The sequence below is a fragment of the Gossypium hirsutum genome, chromosome A07 (genome assembly GCF_007990345.1).
Source record: "Gossypium hirsutum isolate 1008001.06 chromosome A07, Gossypium_hirsutum_v2.1, whole genome shotgun sequence".
Lineage (NCBI taxonomy): Eukaryota > Viridiplantae > Streptophyta > Magnoliopsida > Malvales > Malvaceae > Gossypium > Gossypium hirsutum.
Genome location: NC_053430.1, coordinates 4,178,403 through 4,192,408, shown reverse-complemented (window position 1 = coordinate 4,192,408; position 14,006 = coordinate 4,178,403). Strand labels below are relative to the sequence as shown.

The 14,006-nt window shown below is 31.8% G+C and overlaps 2 protein-coding genes across 3 annotated transcripts; one reads left to right on the top strand and one right to left on the bottom strand.

Annotated features, from left to right (window-relative positions):
• Positions 1–5,798: 5,798 nt before the first annotated feature.
• LOC121232002 (enhancer of rudimentary homolog) lies at positions 5,799–7,846 on the top strand. The gene is made up of 4 exons (XM_041117252.1): positions 5,799–5,938; positions 6,279–6,372; positions 6,711–6,831; positions 7,496–7,846. The coding sequence occupies exons 1-4, from the start codon at positions 5,936–5,938 to the stop codon at positions 7,584–7,586; spliced, it is 309 nt and encodes a 102-aa protein (XP_040973186.1). The 5' UTR covers positions 5,799–5,935; the 3' UTR covers positions 7,587–7,846.
• Positions 7,847–8,613: 767 nt separating this feature from the next.
• Positions 8,614–11,886, bottom strand: LOC107953727 (ubiquitin C-terminal hydrolase 22). 2 transcript variants are annotated; one of them, XM_041117251.1, is made up of 4 exons: positions 10,699–11,740; positions 10,100–10,218; positions 9,573–9,761; positions 8,614–9,482 (listed from the first exon to the last, which is right to left on the bottom strand). In XM_041117251.1, exons 1-4 carry the CDS (start codon positions 11,469–11,471, stop codon positions 8,986–8,988), a joined length of 1,578 nt encoding a protein of 525 aa, XP_040973185.1. In that variant the 5' UTR covers positions 11,472–11,740; the 3' UTR covers positions 8,614–8,985. The 2 variants fall into 2 exon arrangements, with proteins under 2 accessions (XP_040973185.1, XP_016744605.2); XM_016889116.2 differs by having other exon boundaries at positions 8,614–9,761; positions 10,699–11,886.
• Positions 11,887–14,006: the final 2,120 nt, after the last annotated feature.

Genomic DNA, 14,006 nt, shown 5'->3' with positions numbered 1-14,006 from the left:
TACAGGATGAATTAGTTAACTTAAAAAATATATGTTTGTGTACCATGTTCGGTAAGATTTATATTTTATGCCTATGAGCTTACTAAGCTTTTATAAGCTTGCTTGTGTATGTTATTTGTTTTGTAGATTGATTTATATACAAACGGAGGATCGGATCTACATCAAGGATCACACTATCCTGATTTAATCTGGTAGATTTTGTTAAACAACTTTTTGATTTATATGGCATGTATAGTGGTTGATTTGATAATGTAATTGTAGGAACGATTAAGTATGCAAAGTAAGTTGAATGTGATGTTTTGTGTTTGAGAATGAAATATACATGTTTTGGCTTGAAATGATTGATTGGTTAGATTCTATGAGTGTGTAATTGTGTTTAAGTGCATGAATGGATGAAAGAGTGAGAAAATGGCCTAAAACGGCCTATTTTCGTCCACACGGGTAAACACACGGTAATCCCACGGGTGTGTGATATGACCGTGTGTCCCTTGCATCATTAAATGTGAAGTCAGGATAGTACACGGGACAAAGACACGACCGTGTGTATTGGTCGTGTGAAGGACACGGGTTTTAAGCACGGTTGTATGTCAAAATTGTGTGAAAATGGCTTTAAAATGGTGAAAAATCAGTGTACCACACGGCTTAGCCAAATGGGCGTGTGCCCAGACCGTGTGCCCCTCTGATACTTAAGAAATTGCAAGTCAGAATTCCACACAGGCTGGCCACATGGCCATGTGATCCTTACAGGCTGGCCACACGGCCATGTCTCAGGCCACATGGGCTTGGGCCCCTATCTCCAAGGAAAAAATTCTAAAGTTTCCAGTTTAGTCCCGAACCACTTCTAAAGCATGTATTGGACCCTGTAGGCCCATAATAGGGACTTTAGGGTGAAATTTGAAAAGAATTTATTCAGAATGCAAATTTTATAACTCGGTTTTGTATAAATGAAAGTGTATAAGTCTGGTAATGCCTCGTAACCCTATTCCGATGACGGTTGCGGGTTAGGGGTGTTACACAATGTTTAACACTGGAGGGAAAGATTGTTTTGTCTAGACATGTTAGATTTGATGAGAATCGGTTTTTATTCTCTACTTCTGGCATTCTCCCCTCCTCGACTAACGCCTCTGTTCCTACTTATGTTTCTGTAGTTGCTACAAGGCCCAGCTAGTCTCCTGTTGTCTTGCCTGAGTCAACTCTTGCACTTGCTTGCACTTGCTACTAGTTCATTCCTCATCCCGGGTACCTCTAGTCTTCTTCCAAGTGGCTTCAAATCGGGGGATACAAGCACCTCTCCTATTCGGCCACCGTCTGTCTCTCCTACTGCAAGAAGGGTCAATGCCCACCCCATGACTACTCGGTCAAAGGCCAGGATTTTCAAACCAAAAGTTCTCTCGGTTGAAGCGTGTATCTATGAACCCTATACAATTGAAGAGGCATTTTCTCATGAAAACTAGCGACAAGCTGCTCAAGCTGAATATGATGCTCTTATTCAAAATTCTACTTGGGAACTGGTTCCTACTCCTCCTGGTCGGAAAATTATTGGTTGTAAATGGTTGTTTAAAGTTAATAAGAACCTTGATGGGCCTGTTGCTCATTGCAAGGCACGTCTTGTCGCCAAAGGATGCTCACAAGTTCTCGGTTCTGACTTCAAATAAACGTTCAGTCCGGTTGTTAAACCTGCCACTATTCGAACCATCTTATCTGTGGCTGTTACTAGAGGATGGCAACTTCGTTACGTTGACATCAATAATGTTTTTTTGAATGGCGATATCACAGATGAAGTATTTATGTAGTAGCCTTCAGGTTATGTTTTATTTGGGCCCTACGGTAAACACTTAGTGTGTCGATTGAGGAAAGTCTTGTACAGCCTTCGTCAAGTTCCTCGTGTCTGGTTTGATAAATTAAAAAGTTTTCTTCTTTCTACTGGATTTGTCTTGACTAAATCTGATACTTCTTTGTTTGCTCGTGTAACAACTATTTCTATTTTGTACGTTTTGGTTTATGTGGATGACATTATTGTCATTGGGAGCTTGTCCAAAAGCATTGATGAGTTTGTTCAACAACTTCATCAGAAATTTTCGCTCAAAGACATGGGTGATCTCAGCTATTTTCTCGGCATTAAAATAAGTCGATTTTCTACTGGTTGTCTTCATTTGTGTCAGCGAAAGTACATCCGTGAACTCCTTGATCGCAGTGGACTATCTAATGCAAAGGATGTTTCCATACCATGGTTAGTTCTTCGGTTTTGTCAAAAGATGAAGGGAATCATCTAATTGATCCTACTAAATATAGGAGTTTTGCTAGTGCTTTACAATACATAGTTTTAACGAGGCCAAATATTGCCTATGTTGTGAATCGAGTCTGCCAGTTCATGCATGCTTCCACTGTAGTGCATATGGCTGCCTTAAAATGAATTTTACGATATTTACATGGTATTTCTTCCCTCTGATAGGTTGTTATTAGTGGGCTATGCTGATGCCAACTGGGGCTTGGATTTCGATGATTATTAGTCAACGACAGGGTATTGTGTGTATTTCGGCCATACACCTGTCTTCTGGTTGTCAAAGAAACAAAAAGTTGTGTCCCGATCCACTGCTGAGGCAGAGTATCGAAGTTTGGCTGCTGGCACCAGTGAGGTTACTTGGTTACTGTTACTATTGCAAGAGTTACATCTAAGTTCGACTGATCTACCTGCTATATGGTGCAACAATTCCAGTGCCGTAGCTGTCGCGGCTAATCCTGTACTTCACTCAAAGTTTAAACATGTTGAGCTTGATATTTTCTTTGTTCACGAAAAAATTACTTAGGGATCACTTGTCTTTGGCGAAGTACCAGCTCGTGATCAAGTGGCTGACATTTTTACCAAACCCTTATATGTTTCATCTTTTGTACGATTTCAGAATTGTCTTCAGGTCTTACCGGTGGAGAAATTGGGAGAATGTTAAGAGTATAAGCAAAAAATGCAGTTAGTTTGTTATACCTTAGCTAGCTGTGAAGTTGTTATCATATTAGCTGTAAGCTGTTACTAATTGGTTAGCATAACAGTTAGCTTGTTCAAGGTTATATACTCCTATAAATCATTCAATTGAGGTAGCTTATGAAAATTATTTTCAATAGAATTCAATTCAGTTTACCTTCCATTTCTCTGTAGTTTCTTCAATATTCATTTTTTATACTTCCTTTTAATGACTAATTAAATAACCATTGGAGAGCAATGGCTGCTCGCTAACTGTTGGAACCAACGGCTTCCCCGACCCAACGGTCACTTTTTAGTTTATATATAAACCCCCCATTTCATTTTTTTTTCAATTCAATCTCAACTCTCTCTCATATTCTCAAATTTCTCTCAATTCCCTCCTAAATTCTCAATCAAATTTTATTTCTCTCTCAACTCTCCTACTTTTTTATTAAAATTATCTTAAGATTTTCGAAAATTATTTTCTCTATTACAATTTATTTCGTGTTTTTCGAAATTAACAATGGCACAATCTTTAATCCGTTTTTATGGCAAGTACATTTCTGTCAATTAATTGCAAATGGTAAGATTTTTTTATAATATTTAATGTAATTTGATTTAAATCAATTGCAAATCTTATCAACTTCAACCTCCCCTAAAAAAATGATCAAAACTCATTTGCATTAAAAAAAATCGAAAAAAATTACAAACTAATCTTTAATCAAATCAAGTAGTTTGAGCTTCGATTATGAATCGAATTGAATTTTACAATTCAAATAATTCAAGTATATGATTGGTGCAAATACAATGCTTGTAAATTTCGAATTAAATAATTATTAACTTTACATCTGAAAATTTTATAATAAAAAAAACTAAAGAATATATAATAAACTAGAAAAATATATATAAAAAAACTCAAAATCCTACAAAACCCTAAATGTAAAATGTTAAAAATCACAAAACCCGAACTTTATTAAAAAAAAAACAAAACCTAACCTTAAAAAAAAAGAAAACACTTCTAATTGAAAATGTTTTTGTTATTTCGACCTAATCCCATTATTTTTAAAAAATATGACCTAATTCAGTAATTAAAAAAGAAGAAGGCATTTTTCAAAAATTCGGTCTAACTTTCACCTTATTTCATTTCACCAAGTTTTTTAAAAAAAAAAGAAAGGATAAAAAAGCCTAACTAAATTAAAGTAATTGCTTAAAGAAATACAAATCAAAGAAAAACGACACGACACCTTTTATATATATATATATATATATAGGTCGTTGGGTACAAAATATCGTTAAAATCAAATAAATCAAGATAATTCATTTTTTGTTTTTATTTATTTTGTTATTCGGCTTAAATAATTTATTTGATCGATTTTTAATTTATGATATTTAAATTGAATAATTCGATAAAATCATAGTAATATTCAATTACGCGTATATAAATCAACTCAAATATAAAATAGTTCAATTAATTAATTAATTAAAATATAAAATTAAATAGTTAAATATAAAACAATAAAATTGATTAATTTCAATAAATAACCCAACTTAAGTAAAATATAAAATTAAATACTCAAATATAAAATAATACAACCTAACCTAACCCAACCCGATTAACTAATTAATTTAATATAGATATAAAATTTCGATAAATAGTAAAAATATATTATTTCTTAAATGTTTTACAATGATAATTCTTCTTTTATTTTATTAGCTTGTGAATTTAATAAAAGTACAAAATATTAGTTTAATAAAAGTATGTAGAGTAAATTTTAAATTTGTAAATATTATAGAAATTTATGGTATATTTTAACTAAAAAATAATAGGTAAATTATATCTATGGTCACCTTAAAATAAAAATTTTCTTATTTTGGTCACTCTAAAATTGTTTTCCAAATTAGTCACTCTGATTAAGATAATTGTTTGAATTAATCACTACCGTTAATAATTTTGTTAACCCACTAATAGATTGAAGATGTTAAATGGTGTTAGTGGTGTTGGGCAGTGACGAGGATATTGAGAAAGAGAGAATAGAAAAGAAAAATAAAGAGATAAAAAAATAATTCATCATGTTGCAAATAAACAATTTTTTTTTGACTAATTATAAAGAGGTTTCTAACTTCAGTCAAAAGTAAAAAAAAAATATCACGTTAACAATCCGTCAGTGGATAAAATTTTAATGACAGTGACTAGTTCGAATAATTATCTTCATTAAAATGATTAAATTGAAGAAAAAAAATTAAGATGATTAAAATAGGATAAACCCTATTTTAGGGTAACTATGGATGTAGTTTACCCAAAATAGTAAAGCCATTATATTTCAGTCATCGTCGACCATTCTAAAGACGTGGCAGAACCATAATTTACTCTTTAACTTAATTTTGGGTAAACTATCAAAATCTTCACTTTTGTTTACCTTAGTTTATATTTTAGTTATTTATATTTGAAATATTACGTTTTAGTCACTTATGTTATTGCGTTATAACATTTTAGTTACTAAGCCGTTAATTGTAGAAAGGAGGAAAATTTAGAAAAACTACGTTAAAATAAATAGAGAATGGAGAAAAACAGTGGAGAACAGAAGAGAATGGAGAATAAAGAAAAAAAATAAAAAGAACATAAAAGAAAAAAATTAAATTGCTCAAAACGAAAAAAATATGGGGACCAATTATTTAAATTAACCTAAATTTTTTATTGAAATGATGATTTAACGTGCCATGTGAACATATCATTAACAACAATTAACGGTCTAATACGTAAATGACTAAAACATAACATTTCAAAATAAGTAACTAAAATGTTAGCTGAGGTGAAAAAAGTGACAATTTTGGTAGTTTAACCTTTAATTTTGTTTTTGTTTGTTTGTTATTTTGTGTCGTTCTGATATTCGGTTTTCCATGACTTCCATCTTTGGTTAGTTCAACGGTAGCAGCACATTCTCTTACATTCTTCTTTCGGTTCCACTCCAACAACCAGACATGGTAATTCCTCCTTTTATTTTCCTTTAGTTCTACTAATTTTGATTTTAAATTTCATTTCTTTTATTTTCCCTTTTTGTTCAATTTCAAGTTCTTTCCTCAACAAACTAGGGTTTCGTTAAAATTTTCTTTTCGATACAAAACCAACCGAATCGCAGCTATTTTCCTATTACTACACGATTTTCGATTTCGTTTGTAGAAATTACTTGTTGATTAATTCATTCTTTCCGGCGTGTTAATGGTGCAATCCTACTTTCGTAGTAATCATTTTTATTTGATCAATATGGTCGGCGGTGTATATATATATATATCTCCTCCTTTTGTTTTTGTGCGTGAAATTTAGGCAAACAGGCACACCATTATTTTGATGCAAACTTCACAGAGCAGAGCAACCAGAACATTTATGGATTATGATTCCATAAGTCAAGCTATGGATGGTATGTTTTTGCCTATATTTTTCTTGGTTTTTGTTGTTTTGGCCTACTAGTGTATGTGTTGATTCTACTGACTGGATTGCCCGTGTGGGATTCGGACTTAAGTACCTACTGCCTGTGTTCTGCAGGCAGTGGACTGTACCTTTTGCATATCATATGTTTTTCATTCTATAGAATGTATGTCCTAAACTATTTATATTTTCCATATTGTGTTAATGATTTGGTTGAATGAATTTGAGTGGTTCCAACACAAGTCTCCGGATTGAATCTACACTATTTTTTCCTTCTCATTGTTTAAAGATTTGACAAGTTTGACAGATTATGCTATTTGGCATGTGCAGGGATATGTGGACTATATGAAAGGAAACTTAAGGATCTAAATCCAGCTACAGGAAACATCACTTACGATATTGCTGATCTTTACAATTTTATTGATGGCCTTGCAGATATGAGCGCCCTTGTGTATGCCTCTCTTTTCCTCCACTGTTTCCTTTTTTATATAATGCATCATTCTCATGTATTTTATGTTATATTGCATGCTCAGTAGTCATGTGTCCATCATAATAACTGTTAATCAACGGCATGAATATGTCACGTAAAACCTGAACCCCAAGGAATAACTGTGTTTTGAGTTTGTAAGTAGACTATTTCCTTCTGGTGAAACTCAAATATGTTTGTGAATAAGTTTTGTTACGTAAGTTCCTTTTTTTGGGGGAGGACCATATCTCTATACCCATTCCCAAATATGTCCCGGACAGAGGTGTTAATCATGGAAACTTAAGAGAAAGAATGAAGAGTCTGGGTAACATGGTCCTACATCCAAGGAAATTAATATGGCTGATGGGAAAGTCTATGTATAACTTTGATTCTGAGAATGGTCCAACAATCATGGGGTAATGAGTATCATTGCATATATGGGAGACAACATCTTGCAACAGATTATTGGATTGTTTGAATAGGTGGAACCATCTGGTTTCTCTGCGTTCCATGGGAAGCTAAACGGTTTACAACCAATGGCTTTTCAAAGTCCCTTCCCTTTTACCTAATATTTGTTGCTTGCATCCATGTTCTTATTATTTATTTGGTGGGATAATTGGTTTTACCATTATTATTTTATGGCTTGCAGCTATGATCACAGGATTCAAGCTTTTTTGCCTAACGACAGGCAATGGATTAAACAGAAACTATTTCAACACCTGAAGAAGTTGGCACATTAAATAAATCCTGTTCACTGAAAGTAATAGAAAAAAAAAATGTGCATCAAAGTGCAAAAGACCTCATATCATATCTGATAATTGTGCTTTTATTATACCTCCTAACTTTTGCACACATTTTTGAGTACCCATTGCAGCTTTGTCCAGAGTTTCAGATGAAATACCACAGGTTTTGTGTGGTCAGTGTTGTACTCTAAGCAAAGTTACTGGTAATTTTGTCTAGAAAGCTTGACCTTTACTATAATCATATACTATTTGGTTGAGTGCTTGGTATTTGATGGTAATTTCATGTCAAAAGCTCAAGTCTTGATAATCAAGCAAAGGAAAATTATATTCCTTTTCAATACAAATTCAACCCAGAGATTAAATTGTCGATATTTCTCATATTCATATAGATTACAATTTCATTGTCAATGATTTAGCTAAGAATGCAGGTTTTCAAGGCATTATCTTTTTCTGCTCGCTTTCAGCTGTTATTTTAATCTTTCCCTTGCATTTTTTTTTTTTGAAATGAACTTTCAATTTATGGAAGGCACTAAGGTCAATAAAAAAAGATCAAATATCCCATAAAGCCACAAAGCAACAATCAAAATGGTAAATTTTCATTTTAGTTTATTTTTTTAGTTTTAAAATTATATGTTAATATAATGGTAAAATTATATTTTGATTCCATCAAAATAATGAAATTTTAATTTAATCCTTGTAAATATTTTAAAATAATAAATTAATACAATTAAAAAATATTTAAACCTTTTTATTTTTAAATTACAATTCAATTTTAACTTCTCTTGAAGTAAATTTCTAGTTTTGTTCTACTAATTACACAATTAGGAAAGCTCATACAGAAACAATGTCAAATTAGTGTATTCCCGTAGTCATTTATCTTGACTTGTCAAAAAGGCAGACGCCTGCAACTTTTGATGATACAAATCTATAATATATATTAAAGCCAATATAAAAGATTCCCACCAACCATTACCACTTTTAGACGTGGATGAACCACAGTTGATGACAGAAAAGGCACAAACCATTAAAAAAAAAGACCCTTTCAGTAATTTTGTAGCACAAAAGAAGCATACAATACAATGATGTTAACTGTTTATTCTTTACACGACTGCCTGCACTGCAATCAAAAAAAATTCAGAGCTTGGATCTTGTAGAGAGGTTTTGGGGATCCCAACTTGAAAATTGGTTTGATTTTTTACTTTCCCTTTTGGCCAATAACTGTTAGGAATACATGGCAGCCATAGAATTTGCTATTTGGATATATAAATATTTGTATCTGATGATCAGGTTTCTGATATTTGTACCTCAGACTGGTTTGATACTAGAAGAATGTTTCATCCAAGAAAATTGTTGCTTGATTATCTTTAGCTGGCCTTGCTTGCATGAGTTTGTTGCACTAGGAACAACCGGCAGTAGAGTCAAATGGATCTCTACGCGGGGAAATATGCACGAAACTTGAATCCTCGATCGCTTCATTGTAAAGCAGCTTCTGTACGTAGAACAACATATAACACTGTGAAGCTCTCACTATTCCTTCATCAACCTCAGATATCCAAGCATCATCGCATTTGTACCACTGGTTCTTTAGTCGCAGATAAGTCACGTAATGTCCTGACTCCAGCATCCCCGAATGAGCAATCACAGCAAAAATCTCATATGCTGCAGAACTATTGGAGTTGTCATATTCGAAAGTGAATATTCTATTTCCGAACTTGCTTCTAACAATGGAGGATGACAAATATGGAGTCATGTCCAATGAGAAAGGGAACTGCATATACTGATTGATTTTCCTCGATATTTTTCTGACTAAAGAGTGCTCGACTCTCTTTATATGTAAACACAGCACCAATGGGAGTCTTCTAATAGACAGTTGCTTTGACGAGTCACGTAGTTCTTGACAATTTTGACAATGAAGTTTTTGATCAGAACCTAACCTCTCAGCTCTTGTAAACAAATTCAGACAACCCGAAAGAGTAGACGCACCTGTCTTCTCATCAGGTTTAATGGGTTTGTTAGCATTGGATGAAGACAAATTACTCGTGTCCATGTTAAGTGAAATATCAACACAAGGATCGTAAGTTGTGGAAGTAAATCCGCAGGAGATGCATGTCACATCAGATCTCAACAACCCAGAGAATGCCCTATGAGCAATACATTGGCAGTCTCCATCATCTGTGTAAAAGAATAACAACATCATGAGTAAAAAGAACTGCATTTCAAACCCAGATTATGTCCAGATTATCGGTTTGTTAATATATGTATGTCTACAGGTCAGTTCTAATTGTTTCCAGCCTCTTCAACATATGCATGTCGACATCAAAATCCCGAACTACCACTGACAATTAATCAAATTTCATATTCTGCATCTAGGCCTGGTGTCCTCTACAACTGTATTTATGGCTATGGATTAGTAGCATATGAGATAGAGAACCATTACTACCTTTCGACAATGTAATTGTACATAGGACATGAAATTGAAGCAAGCAAACATGGTCTCAGCATCTTATTACCTTTGCCGGAGTTTCGTATTTTGCTTTCCATCTCATGAATCCCATCTAAAACTGAAATGAAGAACTCATGAGCATCCTGCTCCTCATAACTAGCTAGATTCGATGAATGCTGCCACCAGCTTCAATAAAAAACAACATAAATCCATCAGTAAAGCATGATCCATCCTTAGGCATTTAGAAACCAAGGAAACAACTTGTCATTTTCATTTTGTAATATAAAGAAGTTTATTTTTGAGATTAACTAGTCTTTACAACCCTGAAAATGGAGAATCCGACCGACATCGAACCAAACTTTTAGTTTAAACCCATTTCCTTTCACACAATACTTATTCCAGACAACAGATCTCAAGTAAAACAACCTAAAATAACCTAAAGCACCGCAGTATACCATTCAAATAATGCAAGTCAAATACCAGAACCAAACTTTTAGTTTAAACCCATTTCCTTTCACACAATACTTATTCCAGACAACAGATCTCAAGTAAAACAACCTAAAATAACCTAAAGCACCGCAGTATACCATTCAAATAATGCAAGTCAAATACCAAAATCAGTAACTCAAACAAGCATTGAACCAAGGCACAAATTTATTTTCAGACCTATAAAGAAAGTGAGCAGGAGTATAAGGGGTTCGATCACCGGAAAACATAGCTGAAGAAATAGCATCAATGTCACAAAGCAAGCAGAGCTTTTCACCAGATCTTTTCCTGCATTGAATACTGTTGTGTCGATCATTCAGAAAGTAATTCCTCAAAGGAGGAGCATGAAGCAAAGCCTGCAACACAGAGTTCATAAAACAAGTACTCCCCAGATTGTTCAATCCCCTCAATCCCAATGGATAACATGATTTTGCTCTCCGATCTCTCATTGAAACCAACAGTTTTGATTTCTTCAAATCTAATCCTATCCCAGAATCTAATCTCTTTCTCTTGCTTGATCTCTCACCACATGCCTCAAAACCATTGGTTTTACTTTTACTACCTCCAGGCAAGTCCTTGACTTGGTTACACACAACAACTTTGTCAAAATCAGGATCGTAGACCTGATCACAACACAAACAACAATAAAGCTCTGATCTGTTCATGTCAATAGCTACCTCATGGCCTTTCTCAGATTGGGTATGTAAAAGAATGTGGGTTGGACACCATAGTGAAGAGCACATCAAACAAAAGTAAAGTCTTCCTTGATATCTATCACAGAAACTACATCTGGGTATTTTAGTGGTGTGTTTAGCAACTCTAGTTCTTCCATTAGGGGTGGTCTTGAGGCAAATTCGGATGGAATAATAAGTATTGAAGCCATGCCTGAGCTTGTAATCAGCTAGGTGTTTGCAGGGTTTGGGGGTAGTGTAGATAGAGTTTCTTGCGCACATGCTGCTGATGTTGAATACAAAAATGGCTTCGAATTGATGTATGAAGCTGAGATTTTTATCAAGTGTAAAAAAATCTATTAATAATAAATAACAGTATACTACGATCTATATATATTGATAAAGAACATAAAAAGAAAGAAACATGATTTTCCAAGAAAATTATCCAACTGGAAATACTAAAAGAAGAAAACAGATGGGATTTGGAATAAAAGAGTGTGGATTTTGGCTCTTTTATTTTGGGTTGATTGAGTGAAAAAAAGAGAAACGGAAAACAGGGACGCAATTGTGGAGGGTGCTTCGAGGATGGCTTAATTCATAATTTAGCCCTGAAGTACTTCCATTTTCCGATTTTGGTATTTTTGGTCCAGTTACAAAAAAATCTATTATGCGACTTTGGCTAATGAAAAAGTGCCTCGTAATTTTTTTTGGCCAACATGACAATTATATTCATATAAAATAAAAATATTAAATTTAAATTAAAAATAGAAATTTATAATACTAAATATTTAAATATAAAAAACTTTATTGATTTTGACTAACTGTTGACCGATCATCAGTTGGGGTTGACCTGCCACGTGATATTTTTTTCATACTGAAGTTTAATATATAATCATAAATTTTAAAAAATAAAATAATATATAAAAAGTAAAAATAGTTAAAAAATTAAAATTTTTATAATTTTATAAAAAATTATTTTTTATAATTCATATTTTTCTAGATTTTATATATATTTCTAAATTTTTTATATTTTTATTTTTATTTTCATATTTTTAAGGTGTATATACATTTAATAAAATAAAAATATTTATTATTTTACATAAAGTCATTATATGGTATTTTGTGATTGGCCATCAATTGTTTTTTAATATATATTAAAAATAAACTAAAAAAAATCTACGAGAAACATACTTTAGGTATTAAATTAAAAAGTAATCGATATTTTAAGTATCAAATTGAGACAAAAAAATTTAGATATCAAAATAAAAAAATAAATATACTTTAAGGGCTAAATCATGAATTAAACCTTCCATGAGTTTTTGATTATTTTATTTATTAAAGAACAATGAGCGATGCAATGACTGAGTGATGACTATTAAACCTTTCCAGAACCGACTACACTTGTGTGTGTTCATTTAAACAACATTGGAAATCAAATTATTTCCCGTTTTTTCATCAAAATTTGGTGTATCCGCCGATTCATTATTTTTTTATGATAAAAAAAACTAATATTTTCTTTATAGTAAATAAATAGCAAAAGCGATTATAAAAAAAAAAAAGGAACACAAAACAGTATCAGAATTACTCCAATCTTTAATCAATAAATTGGGTATTACAATGGAGACTATTTCGATTATTCGCATATTACTGATACCAACAATCCGAATCTTAATTATGTGATCTGAAATTGATATCAAAACATTATCTTTATTAATAATACTAAAGTTTCCTTCTTTTAAAATTAACCGAACTTTTATTATTTTCTCTCAATTTTCAGTTTCTTTTTATGTTTTATTAGTATATTTTTTAAATTAATATTATCACTATTAAATTTATTCGCATAACATTTTGAAATAAAAAAATTATGTAACAATAAAAATAATATTGGAAATGTTTATATAAATTTTTTCTTAAAAACATTTATTCGAACTCGTTGTGGTAAAATATTTCTTTCTTGTTGGAATAGTGTTCCTAAAAAAATTTAATGTCAGTATTTTGATTAAAATAATTAACAATATTTGACATTATAAAAGTATAATGATCAAATCATGTTAAAAATAAGGTACACAGATTAAATCCCAAAATTAAAGTTTAATCATTGTCATAATATATATATATAAAAAGAAGAAGAAGCAAGATAGCCTAAAAGAAATGAAAAGTTATGCATCCGCATGTAGAACCTTTAAGGCATCAAATTATATATAACCACGTAATGTTTTAATCGAAAAATTAATAGTTAGAATCTATATTTTAAGTGTAATTATAATTTTTTATTAATATTTTAATATTTATGGATAATTTTAAGCATTTTGTGAAAAAAAATCTATAATGATTGTTCAAAAAAAAAATCATGGTAAACAAAATCTATTTTGTTGAATTTTTTAAGTTTATTATTTTATTTTTAAATTTAGGTAAATTATATAAATGGTCACCTGATTGTGCTCGCGTTCTTGTTTTGGTTATCTAATATTAAAAATTTTTAATTTAAGTACTAATATTTGAATTCATTCTTATTTTGGTCACTCACGGTTAGATTGATAATGAAAATTCATTGTCTAACTAGTATAATAACACATTTAGTCCTCAATACTTCCATATTTTATCAATTTGATCCTAATTCTAAATAATTCAATAAATTTCACCCTTCACATTTACAAATTTTTTAACCAAAGTTTTTAACTTTTAAAACAAAGATATTCTAAAAAATAATTCGCTCAACTAACGAGCTATTTTTCGAGCTAATTACTTTGCTGAGAAATTTTCGAAACTTCACATCCAGAACAAGCAGGTTATAGATTATCGAATCAATTACCAAAG